A 25,492-nucleotide genomic window follows, 5' to 3' on the forward strand; every position below is an offset into this window, starting at 1 on the left:
ATATATATATATATATATATATATATATATATATATATATACATACACATATATAAATATATATATGCAATCATCAGATTTACAATTATTCCAACACATCTTCAGGTTCTCTTTCAAAGTATTGTTAATCTAATTTTACATCCCTTTAAAAAATAAGTGTTAAGCAGTAAATTAAACATTAAAAATTAAAAATAAAAATTATACTTTGTAATATTAAGAAATAAAACTTATAAATTATACATTATAAATATGAATTAGTATATCTATCAACCTTATAATGTCGAGTATATAATGTCAAATACAAAATATAAGATATAAAATTATACATTAGAATAAAAATGTCTGTGTTTTTTTTGTATTATCTGAAATAGAATACCCATATATCTATTAATTCCCAAAAACTGAATTATTATTGACTTTTATTAGATACTTTGTATATTTCTAGATCAATAAGACCCCAAGGTACGATATGCAGATGCATGTAATGCTGAAGGGTTGTACCTGATTGATTTGGAAATTCGTTTTCTCAGATTATTTAAATTAGATATATATGTGTGTGCATATATATATATATATGTGTGTGTGTGTGTATATAGAATTATGTGTGTGTATATATATATATATATAAAAAATTTCATAATGAAAAAAATTCATCACTTTTTCATAAATATATATAAATCATTTATATAAAGGGCATTAACTGTGTAGTAATGCCTCACGCTTCGAGTGATTTATATATATTTATGAAAAAATGATGAATTTTTTTCATTATGAAATTTTTTTCATTTTTTTTTTTTCATTTGGGTTTTTTTTCACGCTGACTACTTGATAAATTCTTATAAAGAATTTATCCTATATTATATATATATATATATATATATATATATAGAGAGAGAGAGAGAGAGAGAGAGAGAGAGAATTATGTTTATGTATATATCTTATCTATAAAAGGTAGATTTTTCTGTGTGTGTGTGTGTATGTTGAAAATTCATACATTTACACAATTCTAAATTTCTTGAATGAAAGAATCAGAATTAATATCCTAAATACCATAACTTAGGTCACAGACAATATTTTAATGCCTTTTAAAATTATTTTCAAGTGAATACCATGACAAAAATTTATTTTGGCATATTTAGAAAATATTTTAAATTGAAAATTACTTAAAAAATACAGTAAATATTTCATAAAAGACCAATTTGTAACCTCAGAATGAAATATTTTTTCTCCATAGGTTTTTTTTTTTTTTTTTGAGTGCATTCAACATATCTCACCTCCAAAGATTTGGCTGCTATTTCTAGCAAGCACTGCTACCACGTAACAGCTATTTGTGATAAAGGACCCAAAATACCTGCTATGTGGTAGTAGGGCATTCAAGAAATCGCAGCCAAATCCTTCCTTTTCTGGGAAAAGGAGCTGTTTACAGGTGATTTCCATGTCATATTCATTGAAAGCATGCGGAATACCTGGAAAAAAAAAAAAGAAAACCAACAAAACAGAATTCTGTTCCTGGGAAACTCAGACTTTCCCGGTGACCCAATGTGTCATGGGTAGTCTAGTATATATCATCATCATCATCGTTTAACGTCCACTTTCCATGCTAGCATGGGTTGGACGATTTGACTGAGGACTGGTGAAACCGGATGGCAACACCAGGCTCCAATCTCATTTGGCAGAGTTTCTACAGCTGGATGCCCTTCCTAACGCCAACCACTCAGAGAGTGCAGTGGGTGCTTTTATGTGTCACCCGCACGAAGGCCAGTCAGGCGGTACTGGCAACGGCCACGCTCAAAATGGTGTCTTTTATGTGCCACCCGCACAAGAGCCAGTCCAGGGGCACTGGCAACGATCTCACTTGGTCTCACTTGGCTTGCCGGGTCTTCTCATGCACAGCACATTTCCAAAGGTCTCAGTCAGTAGTCATCACCAATGTTCGGAGGTCTTGCCTCACCACCTCAGACCAGGTCTTCCTGGGCCTACCTCTTCCACGGGTTCCCTCAACTGTTAGGGTGTGGCACTTTTTCACGCAGCTATCCTCATCCATTCTCACCACATGTCCATACCAGCGCAATCGTCTCTCTTGCACACCACAACTGATGCTTCTTATGTTCAGCTTTTCTCTCAAGATACTTACACTCTGTCGGGTATGCACACTGACATTACACATCCAACGGAGCATACTGGCTTCATTCCTTGCGAGCTTACGCATGTCCTCAGCAGTCACAGCCCATGTTTCACTGCCATGTAGCATGGCTATGTATGTATATTTGAAAGAATGAGTAGAGATGGCTTTTTTGAGGGGATAATTTTTATTTTAATCTTAATAATAATGTTTACAGTGAGTTACTTTAATATGAATTTCAAGCTTCACATAGCTGTTTTCAAACTGAAAAATGTATGTATTACCGGTTGCTTAAATAGCAAAAGATTTTTTCTTATAAGTATACATACAAAAAAATATATCCCACTAGTTTAATTGACTCACCAATCACCAAAGCAAAAAACATCCCAACTACAGACCTCAATGCAAAACAAACATACAGAGCCTAGACATTGAACAAACTATATAGCATTCACTTTGAAGTACACTGTTTGGATTTTCCTTTTCATCATGGTGAGTTGTAGTTTAAACAATGCTAACGATTATCACTACTTATGTGCTGAAATATTCTAGTTTTTATAACCAACATGAAGATTTGACTGATTTGACAGCACTCACAACACTCGCAAATATATCTGAAAAAAAATGTTATTCTGGTTATTATAACAAATTTGGAAACTTGGCAAAGTAGAAAGCCTTAACAGATCTTTCAGTATAATTACAGAAATGTTATTCTACTCCTTGTAACCAGTTTCAAGATAAGGCTTTTTTTAACAGTTCTAGTATCCTAATCTTATTCCTGCTATGCTGCTTTATCAGTGTGAGTATTCAATGCTGCGCAACCTTTTTATTGCATTATAAGCTTACACAGTTAAAATATATAGCAAGTGATATCAAATTAATTTGTCTTGCTACACACATCCTCCAGCAAATGTTTTAAATTAACTAATTTTCACAACAGCAACACATTCCTCTGTACACAATTTGTTCAGCATTTGTTCAAAAATTGTAAAATATATTTTTGTATAAAAAATTGAATTATGCCTTCTGAATTTTATTGGAGCTTGACTTTCTTCAACGTCACATTCAATCCTGAATTTTATAACATTTGGACCAATTACTATCATTATTAGTCATAGACAGCAGCAGCAGCAGCAGCAGTAGTAGTAGTAGTAGTAGTAGTAGTAGTAGTAGTAGTAGTAGTAGCAGCAGCATGATGAAGATGTTGATGGCAGAAATGATATAGTAATTACTATGGAAATTGCCTTGAATGTCTAGTTTATACCCTTTTATATTCTGAGTTTAAATCCTACCAAAGTGTCTTTCATCTTTCTGGGATCATTTTAATTGACAATAGGATCTAGTCCCTTGGTTCCCAAACTTTTTCAAAATTTTCATCCTATGGACCACATCCCATTGTTTTTAGGCTTCGCAGACCCCTATCCCCACCACAAAATTTAAAAATCAGAGATGAACAAAGCAAAATGACCTTGTATGAAATAACTTTTTATAAGATAAAATAAAAAATTTCAGTGAGAGGGGTGAACTTGTTTGGTCTGTAAAATGTCCTCAATAATTAGGCTGCGTTTTTGATAATGCAACTCTCATGTCATGTGTAACATGCAGTTTATTATGAGCCTTTGTTTTAATTGCGAATAAAGTTGCAAAAGCCATCTCACATTCATATGTTGTTGCGAATGGAATGATGAATTTGAGGGCCAATTTGGTGACATCTGGATATGTCTGCATCATTTCAATACAGAATTCACTGCAACACATGTTACAGAAGGCGTTTTTGGTACCGCCATCATTCAGCAAGTCAATGAACTGTTCTTGAATGATGTGATCTTCTGAGGGAAGGTCAACAACAGAGATTGCAAAGGGATTGGTGATGGAATGATGAACTTTTTCGAAGTTTTGTAGGTCGGGGAAGTATCTTTGAATTTCAGTTTGAAGAATTAAGACATGCTGTTTCATTATATTGAGGATGTTAGCATCAACTTGAAGGCCGTCATCAAGGAAAGTATTGAGGTTCTGAAATGGTGCAAAATTCTCACATTCCAGTTTAGAATGCCACAAATGGAGCTTCATTTTAAATGAGTCATTTTTTCATAACAGTGAACAACAGTGATGTCCTTTCCTTGTTGTGCTAAGTTAACAGAATCAACTGATTCAAAAATGTCGACCAAAAAGGAGAAACTTATAAGGAACCAAGTATTGGAGAACTGTCTGTGCAGTTCTTTTTTAGCACCATGAAGAAATTTGTGTATCTCTTTTCATAGAACGAAGACTCTTTTCAGTACTCTCCTCTTGGATAACCACCTCACATGCAAGTACAGTAAAAGCATTTCAAAACCAGAGTCATTGTCCTTGCACAAGTCAACAAAAAGACGCAAGTTTAGAGAATTGGTTTTGATAAAATTTACCACTTTGACCACATGATTCAAAACATTCTTTAATTGGTCAGGCATTGTTTTAACCATCAATGCTTGGTGATGATGTGTACAATCTGTACGAATTGCATCAGGAGGCTTCTCCTTCACCATTGTCTGAGAGCCAGAGTGACAACCATGCATTGCTGGAGCACTGTCGGTGCACACACCAACAGCATGCTCCCAGTTTATGCCATGCATGTTAAACAATTGATCCACTTTCTGAAATATATCATTTGCAGTGGTTCGGGTGTTGAGACTTTTGCAAAAAAGGGATTCATCTTCCAGGCACTTTTTGTGCACATAACCTGCATAAACACAAAGTCGTGCTAAATCTGCCATGTCAGTGGTTTCATCAATTTGAGATGACCTGAGACAAAATATTATCAGACATCTCAGCGATTCATCGACTGATGGTATTGTTGGAAGGTGAAACATGTTTAAGCTTCTGTAGTTCAGATGTGCTGAGCACGAGTAAGATTATATCTTTTCAGTAAGGAAGAACTAACTGCTCTCCAATGTTATGAGGTTTTTTGCAGCAGCAATTTTCTTTGAAATCTCGTGGGAGGCTTTCAGACCTGCCACAATGTCCTGCATACACATTCTTGCATCCTCAAGCCTGGATTTGGCCAATTTGTCAGCTTAGTTTCTGAAAAATTCCTTGTCTTTGTTGACTGCACTGGGATGTTTTGTTTCCAAATGCCTCTTTAGCCTGCAGGGCTTCAGCGCGAAGCTGCCAATATCTCCGAGCACAGAACACACTGTGGTTTTTCTACTCCACCAACAGTAAGCACAGTGAAACCGAAGCTTGTATATGACTTGTATCTCCTTTTCTTTGTAAAAGACATTCTACAAATAAATATAATGATATGTAAATGTTGTGCTGTAAATACTTAGCTATTTGTGTTTCCACAAATCAAGTCTCTTAAGATCACAGTCCATATTCTTGGGATGATTACAGTGCAGTCTGTAGTAGAATGTACAGTAAATATATATCAACTTTTCTATTTCCAGTCCTTTTGTTTTTTGGGTGTGTCCATTTAGTTTGCTTTATCATTAACAATCCTTTGTCAAGTTTCTCTTAAAATAAATTTACTAGTTTTATTTGCCACAATAATGTGTCACGTTTTCTTCAGTTCCCACAATGAAAACATGTAGGTAATGCTCTGAATAATATCATGTAGAATACTGGGACGAAAATCCCTCAGATAGAAAAAAAACCGAAGCCTTTTCAATTCCACTGTCAAAATGATATATTTCATATCTCTCAAAAATTCCAAAATATCAAGAAAAATTTGAAAATGTAAACAACATAAAAAAGATTAATTTATAATATACTTTATACAGTAAAAGTAGCTCAGTATTCTGGTTGGATAAATGGAAGTTAAGGACACTGGAGTGACCACCAGAAGGTTTTGTGAAAGATAAAGTAAATTAATGTTAAGTTAGGTTGAGTGTGGCTGTAAGGGTCAGATGTATTTTTGATGTAAACATTTTTTCCATCAGGAATCTTTGCTTTAATATATAAAAAGCACAACAAAGGTACTTTGTTTGAATTTACAGTTTAGTTCACAGTTTGTTAGAAACAAAGTCCCTTATGTGTCATTATTAACCAGTAACTTGTTTTAATTCTTTACTAAGTTTAGTCTTCATTATTGATTTTTTTCTTCCTAATTTGACAAACAAGGTACTGAGATTCTAATGAGCAGACTACAAATCAAACTGTTAAGGGAAAGTACTTTTTAAAAAACATAACTTAATATGACTTAACCAATTGATAATTCAAATGGTCCTTTTAAGTTTTGAAGTGAAAATGTAAATGATTATACGTAGATGTATATGTGTGTGTGTATATATCATCATCATCATCGTTTAATGTCCGCTTTCCATGCTAGCATGGGTTGGACGACTTGACTGAGGACTGGTGAAACCGGATGGCAACACCAGGCTCCAATCTAAATTTGGCAGAGTTTCTACAGCTGGATGCCCTTCCTAACGCCAACCACTCAGAGAGTGAATATATATATATATATATATGAATACTTATATATCATCATCACTTCCTAACGCCAACCACTCAGAGAGTGTATATATATATATATATATATATATATATATATATATATATATATATATATATATATATGAATACTTATATATCATCATCATTTTATGTCCAATTGATCTACTTTACAGAGTGCATTTTTGCATGGCACCAGCACTATAGATGTTGCCTTGCCATCAGCAAGACTAAAGAGCTTTTCAGGCCAGTAGTGTTGGGGTTGCTTTGCAGTTTGCTAAGTAAAGAGAGCCCTGCACCCCCATCCATCCATGATGGATGGAGCAAATTTATTGTGCGAGGATGGCAATAGAGAGAACAACAGAGGAAACAGTGCTGCAGTGGAAGTAATGGAGACATTGGAAAGATGAAGATTAACATCAGGGAGTAGTGCAACATATAGTTTTCCTGCCAAACAGTTTGGCTAAAGATTCTAATAGCTATGAAATAACTGGAAAATCCACCTAACCAGAGAGCCACTAAGCTATATAGCACTACCCTTTACTTATAGTATCTAGTAACCCATTAATTATACGAAAAATGTACCCATCTACGATGGAGGCATAAAATGAGGGAGAGAAGTCTAACAGCAGTATGTATTGAGAAATGTGTAAATGGACTTGATAGATTACTGGGTGATGTCTTAGAGAAATCACATTATTGTTGGTGATACAGCATTCTATTGCAGTTACATGACGTGTTTGCAACTAAGTGACGATTCACTCCCAAACTGAAATAGCCTCTGTATCATAAATGGTTATGTCGACCACTCCTAACGAAAGCCAGAGCTTCCTTCGACCACTACATAAAAAGTAATAAGAAAAAATGTTATTTAGATATACTTTTATTTTAGTTGTTTACACTATTTTACGCTTGTTTATACTCTTATACATTCAAAGTTCACAAATTTCCCTATTTAAATTATGACTCATATTCCTTTCGGTAATATCAATAATTGTAAAATTTCTTTGTAAACGATATTTTCTGTTTCGTCGACACTAAGTTTCAAATTACTGGAGTCCGTTGCTTAGTCATAGCAATGTATAACTGGTCGTGTGTAAACATCGGAGTGGGTAAAAATACACCTACACGATCGAAAGTCTGGTCCTGTGCTTTGTTTGTTGTGAATGCGCGAGCGGATTCTTTAGGGTTGCAAAAAATCAAACTAAGACTTACCTACATTATTTACATTCGACGGATATTTGTCATTATCTTGTTTGTTGTTAACACGCTTCGGCATATACCTTCCAGCCTTCTTCAGGTGTCTTGGGGAAATTTCGAACCTGGGTTCTCATTCCTAAGGTATTTTTCGATATTATTATTATTATTATTTTTCAGGTCACTGCTTGGAATCGAATTCGGAATATTGGGGTTAGTAGCCCGCGCTCTTAACCACTACACCATATGCCCACGGGCACATGGCATCGAATGTAAATAATGCAAATAATGTAAATAATTCCTCATCTCTTAAAATTAGAACTGTAAGACTTACCTCTCACAATTCTATGCGAATAATGTCTGGATACTCTGGTACCATGGGTTATTTTGATTGACAAAACTGAGAGGTAAACAACAGCCGCTTGCATTAGCCGTTTCGAATCCTGCTCGAGACTGACGTACTTCAATAACCACTAAATAATCACACACACTATATACTAACACACTTTTTCCATTTTATTTTTGCTATTAACCGTCCTCGCAACTCCCTTCATATCTACGATGGGGCCATGAACTATACAATGAAAATCGAGAGTTACTTGTGGTCGGTAAATACAAAAATCGATATTCACGAAATAACCATACTTTCTGATTTTTTAATGCTAAAAACCTTCCTGACAACCGTCTTTGTAATCCCCCAAAATATCGTAACCATTGGTCCAGCTGCCTGGCCGTGAAAAGGGAACAAAGAGAGCAAATCTGCTCATCTATGATGGGAAATAAAGGGATAGTATCTCAAATCTAAACCCTCTAAATTCACGAACTATGCAGGTAGGAGAGGAGTCCAGAGTTAATCCTCGTCACCGGAATTTTAACAAAAAAATCGAAGGTGATTTATTAATGCAAAACTTAATACTCACTAAATAGTCATGCTTTTTGACCTTTTTTTTCGCAAAAAACCTCCCTTTATTACCTCCTTCGTAATCCCGAAAAGCATCGTGACCATTGGTTCAGCCGCTTGACCCTGAAGAGGGAACAGACAGGTAGACGGACGTAATGCCCATTATAGTAAGATGCAGTGATTAATTTCCTTGCACTATCTTCATTACATTATCCAGCAAGTTATATACAGAAGATTCTGAATTGTTATGTTCATTGAACACAGATCCATTAACTTATTGAATGTAGATTTGTAAATATTACATTTATAGGGGATACAGGTTAATAAAATTATAAGAAACTAAAACTTTATTGCGGTTATTGTCTACATACACAACCTTCCTTTCTTGTGAACCACACTAAAACTATAATGCAAAAGTTCCCCTCCTGGGGTGCATCCACTGGGATATGACACTTCAGTGGGTGCGCGACTAAGAGGGAAAGTAGATCCTTTATCAAAAATGCTTTGCAAAATAAAATTACTTATTCATTTTTTAAAATTGCTTCGTTCTATAAAGCACACTAAGAACTTCAATAGCACTGCATATGGTTGAAGTCACATTTGTAAGGGGACGCGAAAATTAAAGCATTTCCTAAGTATGGGAAGCATAAAAAAAGGTTTGCGAATCATTGCTATAAAGCGTTCGTCAGCGTCTGACTCACATTGGATGTTTTACAATCACTTGGTGACTGACGTTTTCGTTATTAAACTGGATCCACCAAATATTTCTTGATTTACATTCATAATAAACGAAACAGGACTATGATATTACATTCATAATATAGGAAGCAAGACTACCCAAACGTATCGAATGTTAATCGAAAAGAGTTTGAAAGATTCACGTCCTAAGTTGTAGTGTGAATATGAAACTCACCAAGATACACAACATGCAGAAGGATACCTACGGAGATGTACCAAAGAATTTGTCACAAAAAATATTGCAAACAAACACAATTTTCAAGGAAAACTATCTTTAGTTTTCTATCTTTAGATGATGCGTGTCATCAATCTAATGTATTGTTGACATTACAAATGTGAAAGTTAAGGTATTTGAGCACCGACTGTAAGAGCTGCCGTGAGATAGATCATCTTAAATTTCTTTCAATTACTTGTATTTCAAAACTCGGCTGATGTAACTTTCTGGAACAGAATGAATACGTTTTCATCATCAACAAAGAAAACTATATTTTTAAAAAATACTATGATTAAAATTTGAAATACTTAGGGTTTGGAAGAGATTTAACAAGATCCCTGCCATGATGTGCGGAGAGCATTTTATTGAAAATCCAATTCAAATCAGTGTAATCCATGAAATTGATTATTTAAATAAATATATAACAACCGTTTTGTCATTTGTGTCAAAAATTTTTTTTTTAATTATAAAAATCACTTTTCATTCATGAAATCACATTCATATTGGATTTGTAAACACCTACTTCTTACATGTTCATAAGGTCCCAGTAACAAAGAACCCTCCTTGTTCGTCACTGTAGCTTTGTGTGTCGATGAAAGCTTTTCGGTCCTGGTTGTAGCTAATACAAATATTACTTTATTATCTGTTTTCACCTTTGGGAGAGGTATGTATACAACAACTTCACATGGTCCTTCTCGGGGCTTTCCTTCTTACGTGTGATGTTTAGTGGTAGTAGTAGTGAGTTTTATGCTTGTTTGAAACAACGTCATTTGAAGCAGTTCAAATCCAGCTGTTGCTGTTGAGAGCAGTAGTAGCAGCAGTTCAAGCAATATCAGCAGCAACAGTAGCAGTCACCGTAGTATTTAGTAGTAAATTATTAAAATTAAACCTTTACCTACACGCCTCTTATTTAATTTAAATATTTATTTATGTATGATTTTTATCATCTTCAGCATTACGTTGAAGGAGAGAGAGGAATTCATAAAGTATTTTACATGTGAATAGAAAGGCAGAGGTCGATCGTGTATTTAGAAACAACGAACCTCAGTTATGAGTAAAAACATGAGATGAAAAATACGTCAGCTTCATTGAGTTGACTCATACCGCTCTGTGTATCGACATAGTGTATTAAAACCAACGTTAAGATATATATTTTTTCATACACACAATATCTTTATTTATTTAATCAATTAACTACCAATTTATAGAAAATAATCGAAATTTACCTTGGGGATACTGTTACTACTCTCTTTGGATATTCTAAGTACGTACCTACCTAACCTTCGTGTTTGGGTGTATGTTTATTTTATACATAACACTGGTCTTCTGCGATACATTATTCTAAATATTTAACGGTAAGTGAACGTGTCTATTTTATTTAATCTTCAGTGCTTCTTGTATATATTTAATAACTGCCATATTTAAGATTGGGGAAGGGTTCAGTGAAGTCGCGCACACATATATATATTTCATCACCCACACACAATGTGTGGTGTTGACAGCATACACACATGAAATATACAATGTGTGGCGTGATACTGTGGAGGATCGATCGTAAAGTATGCAACGTGAATAACTTACCCTCACTGTCCTTATGGAAACTATTCGTTTCTAAGATGCTTTGTATTGCCATGTGTTTCTGAAGGTTACCCTCTTGACTTCTTTTTCTATATTTAGCTAAACTAATTAAAATTATTTACCCGCTCTTGTAATGCTTCTATTTCTAGTCAACAAAGGAACGTTTACGTTGTGGTTCGAATTGCTAGAAATGCCAGCCATATTTCTATGAAATTACGTGTTTTTAAAAAAGAAAAAATGTGATACCTTGGATAATGTAGTTCTAGATAATTGTACGATAATGATGTGATGCTCATGGTTGGAATGTTTCCTGTCATAGTTCAGCTAAATCAAATCTAACTTCGGTTTAAACAACTAACTTCGAATTCACCTCTAAAACTGTCCCTTTAAAGTTGTACCAATCCTCTATCCTTTAAAATTCATCACCCTCATCTATTCTCCCGCTTTACTTCTTTCGTATATTATATTTGTCCTGTCCTCTACTTTCTATATTGACTTAACATGCTCGGAATTCTATCCTTAAATCTGCCTTTTGCCTTTACATTTATATTTCTTTTTTAAAGGACTCTTTTATTACATTTCCTAATTTGTTTAAAGCGAAGTAGTCAACATCCGTATAAGTAGATTTAAATAAGTCCTTGTTAGCTTCATGACTATCGTACACGTTTCATTGACCGGCCTTCGTTGTCAGAGATGACCAAGACTCGGAGTTTTGAATTAGACGCCCAATAATTCATAGGATGTTTCTCTTCGTTCTTTTACTATTCCTGCATCAACAATGAAAATTAGGATTCTGAAAAATTTTATTTGGCTTTCAAAATTTCAATTTCCACTCAGATATTCTTCAATTTTTAATTTGCATGTTCTCTCTCTGCGGGCGCGTGTATCTACTTACCTATCTATCTACCTACCTATCTATCTATCAGTTTGTTTGTTATGGCCGGTCAGAGAGGTGACCATTGGTCTTGCTCTTATAAAGCAGCTTAGCTGCATAGGCCATGTCACTCAAATTCATTTGAGTTTGACGAGTAGCCTATGCAGCTAAGTGCTTTATAGGTGCGAAACCAATGGTCACTCGCTGACCGGCCATAACAGATCTTTTAAATATATTACTGCTCTAATGTTGTAGAGTGTGCTTCTTTTTCTGAACTAGACATATATATATATATAGGCATTCCTTCGATATAACTCGACAAAACCAAAACAATAATTCGCCTCACACGCGCGTTATTGTCTTAATTTGCAATTATACTGGCTAAATTAATTTAACATTTTATTTCATAAATTCTGGTGCTGTGAATTATTTAGTGATAACTATTAACACATACTCTGTGTGTATCTATATATAATGGTTTTTGGCGCACTAAAGAACGCACAAACTATTGGAATTCTCTATTCCAAGAACGCCTTCAGTATTTCGATTTGGTTTTTAATACATCCATTTTTCTGAATTTTGGGTTTTTTTTCTTTTTGTTTCTCTTTTCATGCTACTTTTCGCAAACTATTTTTTTGTTATTGCATTCTGTTGAAATCTCTTATTCTGTTAACTAAAATGTTTGTAATAACTGGACATTCCTTCAATTGTATTCCTGTTTAATAACAATTCCTGCCAGTTCCACCTTTGACATGTAACGGGTCAGTAGTTTTCACTCATTTGAAAGTTATCAGGGGTTTCCTAGTAGAATTCTTTCATCATGACTTGCTGTCGTTTCCTTATATGTAATTATAGATACAGTATTACTGTGAGTTGCTGCTAGTTTTACCGGTTTACAAGAGGAAACCCCCAGCCTCCGCACGAATATCTTTTGTTGCCAATGAACAAAATAAAAGTAGCAGCAGTAGTTGTTTGTTTCATTCCTAATAACAATCACTTCGTGGCTATTTGAATAGTCTTTTGAGTTTATAATATTGTTCTTTAGGTGTAAACTATTTCATTAGTAACGTGAATAATTCTTCATGCATTATTTCTGGAGACATTCCACTAACGTCACAAATGCCCTTGAGAAAATCCTAAATATATCGTCTTGGTTCTCCTCCCCCTCCTATTTCATAGGGTTTATACCTATGCAAGAAATAATTCTTTCGAATGATATTGATTTTTGTAGCTTTCGGAAATTGGTGTCTTTCGTTGTAATAATTATCTATACAACTTATCTCCGGTAAACTATGGGACAAAATCCTTTTCCTTTTTATATAAATAAAAATTCCCGACGCGTTTTCTTGTTCTAACAGATTCCAATTTAATATATGGTTTCTTCTGCTAATTGCACCAGAATATTCAAGGTTGAACAATAGTACATGGTACTATAAAATTTGACTTCGAAACAAATCTTGATGTTCATTCTTACCTGCGGCATACTCTGCTCATCTTTTTCTCTGATTACTTTATGTTCACACCTTTCTTCTCGCCAGTTCCTGTGGTTTACTTTAAAGAAGTAATTATATATTTGTAAGAAAATATTTGAAAATGTACACTTTTAAAGGCTTTTATCACTCAACCTTTCAATGTCCAATGTTTTTACTTTTAAAATTGTTGCCTTTCAGGTAATCGTATATTCAAAACCGATGAAAGTAAAAATAGAAAAAATAAACCAGTCATCTTCTATACTTAAAAATTTTGTTAAGTATGTGGTTCTATTCCCTCCTTTTCCCTCTCTTCTCAATGGACCCCCTGTACTGTGAAGGTCAACGGGAAGAGCATCCAGCCATAGAATACTCAATAAATCTCGTCCAACCAATGCCAGCATAGAGTGCACTTATGGTTATCTGGTCGAGAAGTTCGATTGTTTTGTATTGGTCCTACTGTGTCACATCTTCTATGGCTCCCGGTCGACTAAAGCCTTGTGAGTGGGCTTTTTGAACGGAAACTGAAAGAAGTCTGCCGTGTTTTTGTTTCTTTGTCTTGACATCACGTTAACGGTTGTAAACAAGTGTCACTGTCATAAGTGATTAGATCATCTGTGAAAACCTGCTGTTATGAAGGTTGGTGACATGAGTATCCAACTGTAGAAAATATACTTCGAATTCCATTTGATCCATGCAAACAAGGAAAAGTAGACGATAAAACAATAATGAATGTCATCTAATAGAAAAAGTTAAAACTTACTCGAGGTTCCTTCATGTTTTGCCAAGAAATAGCTTTAAGACAAGGCTTCACATGCTTTGATGTCCATAATGTTTTCCATTTAATATTTTCAACATCTCTGACAAGTAGTCACTTGTTTTTTGTCTTCATTTGCTAAACTCTGAATGCAATATACCCTCAGGTTTAAATATGTATATGTTCAGGATTAACTTGAGTAAAAACGGGCATGCTGAATTTACTATTGGACACCTGAACTAGGACCCCATAAAACAGAAAATTTGTATTTTTTACAAGTTCCCCAGTTATATGTATAAAAAAAAAACACGCTTATTTCACTTACTGTTATTTAGTGTGAAATTGGTTATATTCCTTGTAGTTGTGTGTGTGGTGTTTGGCTTTATGGCTGGTCTGTAAGAAAATTAAATTTCCATATTCAGTATCTCTCTAATAGTAGAAAATGGAAACCATTGTTTGACTGTACTCAGGGTATCATCTGGCCTTAAACTGGTCCTGAATATATTGATATTAATAATACCATAAGCTCAAAAGAATTACTATACTCCTTCCATGCATGTAACAGGTGTTTGTGAAGTATGTCATTTAGCTAGTCTGAGTCCTGTGTTCCTGGCAAAGGTTGTTTCAATATCCCAGACCACTTAAATTGTAAACACTCTCCAGTACAGAAAACTGTTTCCCTTATTCCAATATTCTCAAGCTCCATATACAAGTTAGTATTTAAGTTGTTGTTTAGCCCCAGGTCATTCTTGATCAAGCAAACTTTCAGTGAAAGGTGTTCCAACTGTGACCATCCTATCTTCTGCATATCAGACACTCCATATATTTCATCAAAGACAATAGAATATGATCAAATTTGGTTATTTCTAGCTAGACAAGTGACTACATAGTCTCTCTTGTTGGCCTGTTCCTGTCTAGGTAAGTGGGATGTCTTAACTACATAATGCTATATGTATTAAAGTTGACACCTATAATAATTTGTTGTGAATGAACCTATTTAAAGTTAGCCTCATCTATACACTCATCCTTCAATATCACCAAAGTATTCTCCACACCCTGGCTCTTGATGGATTCATAAATTAGAAATTTAAAAAATTTTTCACTCAACCTTTTTTCTTTTCAGCTATAATGGGTGATACAGATGTAATTGTGACTAAATACACCAATAACAATGGAATGGAACTGGATTCCAAACAGCCAGCTGTGTAAGTATCTTTAAATTCTTTTATCTAGCCTTTACAATGATATTGTATGAATGCTTAAGAAGTTTGCTTTACAGTCTTGATACCCAGAATTTTCTCCTACTACAGTTTGTGTTAAACCAAACATAGACTATGTAGCTGGAACTATTTTGAAACCTGCTAGATGAATTGTACTTGAACTTCAAAGGGCTAGCTTTGTCAGATGTATGAAGATTACATTAAGTGTACAGGTATTTGTGGAATACTCATCTATTTACACTACAATTCACTGAACAGATACTTCCATTGATTGAACTAAACTATACCCTGTCAAAACTGAGATGTTATTCAGATTAGTCTAAAATGAAGTTTACTGAATTTATTCTCTCAGGTTTCTGTATATATCTCAAGTTAGTCCCTCATTGATTTGATTATTGGCTTGTAGGTAGTGAGTCATATGACTACCTTCATGGTTGGTTAAATATGTACTGGTCAGTCACTTGCTAGCAAGAGAAAACTTTTGAGTTCTTTCCAATAGTATATTGATCAGCTTTATCGCCTAGGATTTATTCAGTTAACATTCAAGCTCATTAATTCTTGGAATTTACTTTCTACTGACATAATCACTTACAGATTTGGCACAGGAACATAATTTGGAAAGTTTTTTTTGTTTGAGAAAAGTCCTTTGTCACATGATTTCTCCAATAGTGCTTATTTTTATTGATTTGGGGAAGATGTTAATTTTGGTCTGATTCTATCATAGGGCTATAAGCTGCTAAAACAGTTTCACTAGTGAGTAACCATTAACACTGATGTGATTGTCTTTATTTCACTTTTACTGTTCCGATAATAGAGCAGACTTGTAATACAAGACATGCTTGTTGTAACCATCTCATTTTATTTTATTTTTCAGACATTAGGATAATGTCCTAAATGTGCTATGTATACTTCTTTTTTTAAGATGGTAGTATGTGATTTGAGATTTGGTTGTTATTTCTTGCATATTAAGCAACAATGTAACATCTCTTTTATTGGCACTGCTTCTGTAAGAGGTGTTGGACAAAATGCTTTCAGATACTTAGTTATCTTTGTTTTCAGTTCAAATCCTCCCCAGTTTGACTTTGCCTTTCATCTTCTCAATGTCAATAAAATATATTCCACTCGTGTAATGAGTTGTCAATTAGACTGAATAGCTCCCCAACCTCTGTGTCAATGCCTGAAAAATCAATATTAGTCTGTGCTGCAGTTATTGCTATTAGCCTACTTGTTATAAGGGAAAACAGTGAATGTTTTATACTATTTCTCATGTAATATTGTGGGATGCCTCTGATCACTTGATCTGCTAGAAATAGCAGCCAAATCTAACTTCTTGCCATATACAGTCTTAAAAAGGAAAGATATAGTAGGTAATCTAGTCTTAGAAAAACTCATATGTGAATAAGACAATGGTCATGGCTTGTCAACAACTCATATGTGAATAAGACAATGGTCATGGCTTGTCAACAACGATTCTAGATAAACTGGATCAATAAATACCTTGTAATAAACACTAAACAACTAAATGAGCATTTTTGCTGATTTATTTATAGCTTTTACTTCTTTCTCAAATTGGATGCAAGATCTTTTCAAGATAATGGTTGTATGGTTAACAAATTTGTTTACCAACCACATGGTGTCAGGTTCAGTCACACTGCATGGTACCTTGGACAAGTATCTTCTACAGTCTCGAGCCAACTAAACTGTATAAGTAGATTTATTAGACAGAAATTGAAATAAATCCATTTTGTGTTTTGAATGATCATGTGATGCATGTGGATGAGGACAGCTGTGTAAAGAAGTGCTGATCTCTGTAGAGAATACTTGGGGTAGAAGTAGACCCAGGAAGGTGGTGAAATATGATCTTTGAACTTTGGGCCTCACAGAGGCAATGATTGAGAAGACCTATCAAGCCAAATAAAATTGCAGTCATGGCAGATACTGGTGTCACGCAGATGGAACCCATGCTGGTGGCACATTAAAGCACCCTTTACACTCTGAGTGGTTGGTATTAGGAAGAACATCCAGCCATAGAAACCATGTCAAATCAGAATGGAGTCTGGTGCAGCCTTCCAGCCCCAGTCAAAACATCCAACCCATGCCAGCATGGACAACGAACGCTAAATGATGATGATGATATTTTCCTTGTTTTGACTTCATGCAGTAGTTGTAAATGAGCATCACTACCATACAAACCCCACTGTTTGTTTTTTCTCTTCTGAAAATAACTTTGATCATTGGAAAATATTACTTTACTTAGAAACAGAGTGGGTGATAGGAAGGGCATCAGGCTGTAGAAAATCTGACACCATGAATTCTCATCTAATCCATGCAAGCATGGAAAAGTGGATCTTAAAACAATGATATTTTGTCTATTCTTTTCTTTCTAAATTATGGGTTTCCATTTTTACCATATACTGTTGGAAACTATAACATTTAAAGTAGTTGCTGAAGGAATTATTTTATTGCTAGGTGTTGTTACTAATGTCAACATTTCAAGTGAAAGATGAGTGGTGCCAAATATTAATTTAGTTTAGTATTTACAAGAGTTAACCTATAAACTCTTACATGTATATCCATAGGCCAGTAGCTTTTAACCTGTCTTTTAGTAGAAAAAATAAGATACATAGAACTAGTGTTAAAAAATGGAAGCAGTAGTAGGACTCTTGAAATAACTGTTAATATATAAAACTGTAAAGAGAATTGAAGTCAATATATGTTTAAATATTTAACAAACAGTAATTTCTTGTTCATTGGAATCTGGATAAGGTTTATTTCAATGCTGTGTCCAGAAATAGCCAATCTGAATCGCTATTTAAATAACTTTTTATTATGATGGTGGTGGTTGTGTGGGGTGAATAATCACTGAAGTTAATAGTTGCTATTGCTAGTAAAAGTGATAAAAGGTTTAAAGTTTGTGATTGAACTTGAAAGTTCATTTAATCTGCACAATAGATTACATAGCACACAATCAATGTTTCTTATCATGTAAGGTGTTTGTTGCAAAGGTGAAGGAGTTCTGTCAATATGAATGAATTGGATGTTACATGTCTAAAATGACAGTTTCTTAACATTGACACAAGGCCAAACATTTGTTGGCAACAGTAGTCAATTCAATTGACATTAGTATATAGCTGGTACTTGACTTTATTGGGACATAAGGTAAAATTGTTGCATTATGGATTTGAACTCTGACTGTACAGGGACATTAATAGATGCAAGATATTTAGTCTAATACTAGGTACTGTTTGAAGAGTGCCAATGAAATATAAAAGTGCTGACAAAAACAACTTGCAATTTAATACTTTGCTCTTGGCTCTACTATTTTGCAACAAGGATACACAGGATAAGAGCTTAACTTATTGGATACCTTATTAGAGGATTGAGTATTTTCAGGATGTCCTTTTCAGTTTATTTCTTTATTGCCCACAAGGGGCTAAACATAAAGGGGACAAACAAGGACAGACAAAGGGATTAAGTCGATTGCATCGACCCCAGTACGTAGCTGGTACTTAATTTATCGACCCCGAAAGGATGAAAGACAAAGTCAACCTTGGCGGAATTTGAACTCAAAATGTAACAGTAGACGAAATACTGCTAAGTATTTCGCCCGGCGTGTTAACATTTCTGCCAGCTCACCACCTTTAGTTTGGTCCTTCTAGAATGAATGCTGGGAGTAATTCTTAGTGTGGTATTTGGTTAATTGTTTGTGTGATACATCATAGTTAATGGTTAGTGTAGTATATTGTGACTAATGAAGAGGACTGTTTTGGTACCATTACTGTCTGTAATAGCTCTCTCAGATATACCTTCAGTTATATGAACAACCCATTACTAACACTAGATTTAACATTAGGAAAATATCAGTAGCAACCAAAACCACCAATGATGTCAAACCCCACTGATGTAATCACATGCAATATATGTATTGCCTACCAAAAACATCTTGCAATTTAATACTAGAAAGTTTCAAGCACTGATCAGCTATCTGATACATTGAACTAGAAGGGATTGCAATCGGCAGAGTACGACCTATGAATCAAAACAAGTACTGATGCACTATGTGCATAGGATTAAGGTAGTAGCAGTGTACAGATGATTGACAAGGTGGATTCTGAGAACAAGAAATTGTTTGCTGAAAGATTTTTCTCAGTCCATATTATTGCTTATAACTATGGTCATCATAGTGTTGCTGATTGCATGTGGCAGCGGTTCTGCTACTTCAATGCAAGTTGCAGTTTTATGATAGTTAACCTAATGAGATCTCAGATCAGTTATTCTAAATTTGGATATTCTGTACTAATAAAGATTACAAGGGGTTCTCCATTGTTAACAATAACAACCAAATCTTCCTGAAATAACACAATCTTATAAAAAGGACACATTAGATAATTTAGTACAGAGAGAGACAACAGGGCAATGTCGTTAGTAGGACTGTGAGAGAGGGTGTCGGAGAGAAATGGAACGCTAAGTTGGTATGAGTTAAGGCACTTATGGATGTGGTAGGAGGAATGAATTGGCAGAAGAAAATGATAATTGAGAAGTTAGCAATGGGGAACCCAAAAGCTAAAAATGATGGATGACAATTGAAAAATGAAGAAAAAATGATGAAAAATGTGGTAAAATGACAAGAAGTTGAGGTAGTGTGAAAGGGTGAGGTTTCAATACGCTACATGAACAATGAGGAGGCCCTTGAAAATCATCATCGTTTAACATCCGCTTTCCATGCTAGCATGGGTTGGACGATTTGACTAAGGACTGGTGAACCAGGTGGCTACACCAGGCTCCAATCTGATTTGGCAGAGTTTCTACAGCTGGATGCCCTTCCTAACGCCAACCACTCCGAGAGTGTAGTGGGTGCTTTTACGTGCTACCGGCACGAAGGCCAGTCAGGCAGAACTGGCAACGGCCATGCTCGAAATGGTGTATTTTATGTGCCACCTGCACAGGAGCCAGTCCAGCGGCACTGGCAACGATCTCGCTCGAATGTCTTTTCACGTGCCATGAAAATCCCAGAATTAAAAAATTTTTTTTTTTTTAAATACAAAGAATATTTCAAAAATGTCCCCAATGTCTCTTGGGGTGATACAGATATTTCCATAGTTTAACAGTTTTTGGATGGATGGACGGACAGACGGGTAGACAGAGGTAGATGGGCTGACAGGAAGATAGAGAGGTAGGCGGACAGATGGACAGATAGGTAGACACAAACAGATGGATAGTTAGATAAGCAGACAGACAGGTAGATGGATAAATAGATATGCAGATAGACAGAGGGAACCTACTGGTAGCAGTGGTCTGTGTATAGCCTTGTTGCTAGTTCTTGTGTTAATGGGTTAAGTATAACATATGTGAGTGCTTTCAGATCTATAATCCTTCATCAACAAAAACTGAAAGAGGCAGCACATATGCTAGGGCATAACCTCCTAAGCAGACCTAGTGCAGATATGAGCAGCATATGGGAACCAGTATTAAGGAAGGATAGAAAAATATTAGATTTATAAGCTCTAAAATTCAGTCCATAATTGCCCATGGGCATATGTTGTAGTGGTTAAGAGCGTGGCCTACTAACCCCAAAATTCCGAGTTTGATTCCAGGCAGTGACCCGAATAATAATAATAATAATATCGGAAAAATACCTTGGTAATGAGAACCCAGGTTCAAAATTCCCCTAGGACACTTGATTTAGGCTGGAGAGTACATCATCTGAAATGCTAACAACAAAGATGACAAATATCCGTCAAATATAATGTACACACTTATTCAAGAAGAAATTAACTCTTTTATCCTCACAAACTTTTCCACTTACATAACACACCTTGCCCATCGAGGCATGGCATTATATTAAGTAATGGTAAATAAAGGTTTCTTTACAACTTCGATCACTGTTCTTTTATCTTCCGCATCTGCAACGGCAACATCAACACCCATTACAGTTGCTAACAACTAGCAACCAATGCCTATAACATATCCCATTACAGTCTCCTCTGTGTATCTGTCTATCTCTTTCCATCTATCCTACGTGCCTGTCTATCTGTATATCTATCTATCCATCTATCCATCTACCTGTTGATCTGTCAGACTACCCATCTATCTGTCTGTCTAGCTGTCTATCTACCTATCTACCCATCCGTTTACCTCTTGTACACCAATACCTTAACACTTAGATAATGTTGTCTGGAATCCAGTTCATGATATGGTTATGTTCAGAATGTCATAGTTCTGGTCTGTCTGATGACTTGCTGTAAATAACAACAACAACAATAAATGTTTATTAAACCACTCTAAATTATTTTGAAAATTAGTTGAAACATGTAGGTTAAATAAAGATTTATTCTTTCAGGTTATTAACCCCATATTTAGATATGTAAAAAAATAACTATTTAGACATAATAGTGTATTGTTAGAAATATGGTTGGCAAAAGGATTATGATTTTATTGTTACCCATTTCTGATTGTCCTTTTTGACATTGTGATCAATGTCTTTCTGAAACACCTGTCAAATTAGCAGTTTTAGCCATGGTCCTCATATTTGGACAGACATGAAGAAAAATACTTGTAATACTAATACTGATTTTTGTTTTGCTAAACAGAGGCAAAATGTATAATTGAGTTTGTCTCCAGCAGAAATTGAACTCAAAGTACTGTACCAACTTTATTCATTCAATCAAACTATAACTTTAAAGGAGTTTGGCTCCTGCCACTGCATTGGGGGTTTTTTTTTTTCTGTTTTTCACCAAATGTTCTGAATTTAGTTGAGGTGGTGGTTGTTGGGTTGGGTTAGAAGACTTTTGATCAAAGATGTAATTCCCCTTTTTTGTAAGGTATAATGTATCTGTCTAATCAATAGTGTATTTTTAAAATGGTGTATTGGCTGGTATTTCTAGCAAGTCAATAGAGGCTCTTTTTTTAGTTTGATTTAGTTGACTTTGAAATGGTTTACCTGGATAAAGAACCGTATGGTCATGCTCAGATATCAAGTAAATTAGTCCCCCTTCCTAAAGGTTAAACAGTTCCTGTGCCTCAAGAGTAAGCTCAGGGAGAGCAGGCAACCTGCAGTATAAATTGTAAATAAACCAACAGAAAGCAACTGGAAACTACTGTTGTATAGTGTTCCCGAGGAAAATCATGGGTCTTTGGGATGAAGGTCACTGATACCTATAAAACTGGTATACAGTCTCTTTAAGGGCTGAATAAAACCAGAGGTGGAATTATGTGCTTAGGTAAGATAATTTTGGGCCAAAAAGTTACCAATTATACATTTGTCTACTTGTTTAGCATCAAATCGGCTCTGATCAAGCAGGCCTGTGGTCAGTCATTTCATTCTTGACCATCCGTTCTTCTTAGAGCTACTTCATATCTGGGATTACATTGTCAGTGTACTTATCCTTTTTTTAAATATGATAGGGTGTAATTTGAGAGAGATTATTAGCAAGTCGAGTGATTTGTCTCTCTTTCTAATACAGTTGGTTAGTTCTTAGCAACAACATTCAAGTCCATTTTCCTTGCTAAAGTGAGGTTAACTTTGCAGGTCCCATGGACTTTAATCATACTTATCATGATTCCCTTATAGCCAGATGCCCTTCTTGTTGCCAAGCCTTTCAGTCACCTCTTACAATATGCAGGGATACAGTATATTTATGCTAAAACTAGTAATGAACTTATTGTATACAATGTTCAGGTCCACTACAACTCACGAGAAAAAGTAATCAAATCTGCATGAACAGTACATAGAATATGCACAGGAAGTGAACAGTGAAGAAGTCTTTACAGAAAAATGAAAAAATGGGGGTTACTGTTGGCAAATTTCAGGAAGCATGGAAGTTTTGAAGGATGTAGTGTCTTGACAGCTAACAACTGATGGAGGTAATTCATTCCGTGCTTTGGCAATTCTGAGCAAGAAAAATTATTTCTGAAAGTCATGGGTTTTTGATTTTGTAAGCATTTCCAGAAGTGTTAGACATGAATTTCAAAAAGGTGTGCAAGGTTGTTGGAAATTTGAATAATCTTGTGGGTGTCTTCCTAGTCAGTTACCAGACATCAGAGCTTTGTCTTCATGCCTAGGGAAGCAAGACATTCAGTGTATTGTAGATGCCTGACTGTGGGTATTTGTCTGGTTGCATGTTTCTGGGTAGTTTCCAGGAGATTGATATGTCAAGCAAGATAGGGGTTCCAGACTGGTGATGCAAACTCTGTGGACGTACCTTAGTCATATACAGTTTTAGATAGCTAGAGAGCAGCTGACAAAGGTCTTACTGAGTGTTACTAAGACACCCTCAACCTTCTTGACAATCTTAGAGATGTAGTTTGTCCAATGCAGATTGCTATTGACAATAATAACAGACTTCTCAAGATTATTTTTGAGGGAGTATAGCATATAGCATTTTTTTTTTATCCCAAGGTACTTGACGTCATCTGTATGTTTCAACACTAACATTTTTCAATTTGGCATCTATGCCATTAATATGTACTATAAACAGGGGTCTAAGAACAGATCCCTGTGGTTCACCAGATGTCATCTCATGGGTGAAGAATGATGTACTAGGACTGTGACTGCCTCTTTTTGACTGAGAATGAAGGACTTCAACCAGTTATAGAGATCATCTTTCACACTCATTGCAGAGAGTTTTGCAATGAGTCATTTTGTGTGGCACAGAATTGAAGGCTTTAGCAAAGTCAAGATAGATAGCATCCACTCATGAGCCACCATCAGCTGGAGTTGGGGATAAATCCAAATTGTGAGGGTCAAATAAGTCTGTGAGAGCTCTAGAAGTTTGTTTTTCTGACACAGAACTCCATTAATTTGGCAATGCAGTAAGTAAGACTGACTGGACAGGGGAATAACACTGGGAGTTTTCCACTGTTCTGGAGTGACACAGTTATTAATGCAGAATTGGAAGAAGAATGAAAGCTGGTGCAAAAGAGCATATTATGTTTGATAAGCAGATAAGTAATGCCATCATTATCAGGAGAATCGTAGTTGCACTTATTCTTGAAGTGGCATTCCACAGATGTTATAGTGTTTGATGTTAGAGGTAATGCTGATGGTAAATTTGGATATTCAACAGTAAAAATGCCAGCATAGCATTCAACAATAAATTCTGTGAATTTTTTAGGATCATCAGAGTGAGATCTCTTTCTAACTTACATATTTCCAGAACACTTTACTATCAGGGCTGGTTGTTGCATGTTGTTTAAATTCAAGCACTGCCTGTTTTGTCACTCACTTGAGATGAGTGGATGATCTATTGTGTTGTCTTCTGTCCTGTTCTACATTGTCTATATTCCTGTTCATCACAACATCCTTTTCTGGCAAGTTGAACTACTGCAGTCTCCTAAATTACACTTTGGGATTTTTAAGGCATTAAAGTAGTACTGATGCTTTACATGCAGCCCAGCTTGAACTGAGGATGTTCTGAAGTACAGTATTGACATCTCCAGAATTGTAAAATTCAAACCAGTTTGCATGTTGTAACATTTCCAGTCTGCTGTGTTCCAATCCAAGTGAGCAGTTTGGAGATTCTTCTTGTTTCTGTTCATAAGAGAGAGATTGGCAATGATCAAAGCATGATCAGTCACCTAAAGGTTCCTCAGTAGTGATACTGATAACCATTTCAGGAGTAGTGGTAAAGAGTAGATCCAAAGTGTTGTTACCTCTTCTGGGGGAGGTGACTACTTGGGACTAGCTTGAATCCAGCACTACATCAAAGAAATCATTTGCACTTTGCTGGTGACTTCAACTCTACTGAGAGTGGTTGGGAAATCTTTCATTGGCCACAATGAAAACATAAGTGGCTATTTTCCTAGATGCAGCTCTGAGGATGTCAAAAAGCTATGTGTCTTGATGGTAATTTGGTGAGCGGTAGCCAACTCCAAATAGCAGTGTTGGCATGTTCATGTGCTTATCACAAAAGAATACCTATTATTGGTTCAAATAATCACAGATTGAAAATGTGACATATTGGCTGAAATTGTTTTTTTTTTTTTTTTTTTT

At 35.3% G+C, this 25,492-nt stretch overlaps 3 protein-coding genes across 9 annotated transcripts in view; 1 reads left to right on the forward strand and 2 right to left on the reverse strand.

The window, feature by feature from the left end:
* Positions 1–3,670: 3,670 nt before the first annotated feature.
* LOC106875260 (zinc finger BED domain-containing protein 5) lies at positions 3,671–4,192 on the reverse strand. The gene has a single exon (XM_014923328.1). It carries the CDS (start codon positions 4,190–4,192, stop codon positions 3,671–3,673), a length of 522 nt encoding a protein of 173 aa, XP_014778814.1.
* Positions 4,193–4,377: 185 nt separating this feature from the next.
* LOC106875259 (SCAN domain-containing protein 3-like) lies at positions 4,378–4,971 on the reverse strand. The gene has a single exon (XM_014923327.1). It carries the CDS (start codon positions 4,969–4,971, stop codon positions 4,378–4,380), a length of 594 nt encoding a protein of 197 aa, XP_014778813.1.
* Positions 4,972–7,650: 2,679 nt separating this feature from the next.
* LOC106875267 (long-chain-fatty-acid--CoA ligase ACSBG2) overlaps positions 7,651–25,492 on the forward strand; it is a 42,491-nt gene continuing 24,649 nt past the window's right edge. Inside the window, exons 1-2 of one of the 7 annotated variants that reach the window (XM_052965691.1) lie at positions 7,651–7,894; positions 15,405–15,486. In XM_052965691.1, the coding sequence (XP_052821651.1) occupies positions 15,410–15,486 (77 nt within the window). In that variant the 5' untranslated portion in view covers positions 7,651–7,894; positions 15,405–15,409. Of the gene's footprint in view, positions 7,895–10,152; positions 10,268–10,366; positions 10,959–11,110; positions 11,249–15,174; positions 15,200–15,404; positions 15,487–25,492 lie in introns of those variants that run through there. The other 6 variants (XM_014923352.2, XM_014923348.2, XM_014923353.2 and 3 more) reach the window with 6 other exon arrangements.

This window comes from Octopus bimaculoides, chromosome 2 (genome assembly GCF_001194135.2).
Source record: "Octopus bimaculoides isolate UCB-OBI-ISO-001 chromosome 2, ASM119413v2, whole genome shotgun sequence".
In the NCBI taxonomy this organism is placed as follows: domain Eukaryota; kingdom Metazoa; phylum Mollusca; class Cephalopoda; order Octopoda; family Octopodidae; genus Octopus; species Octopus bimaculoides.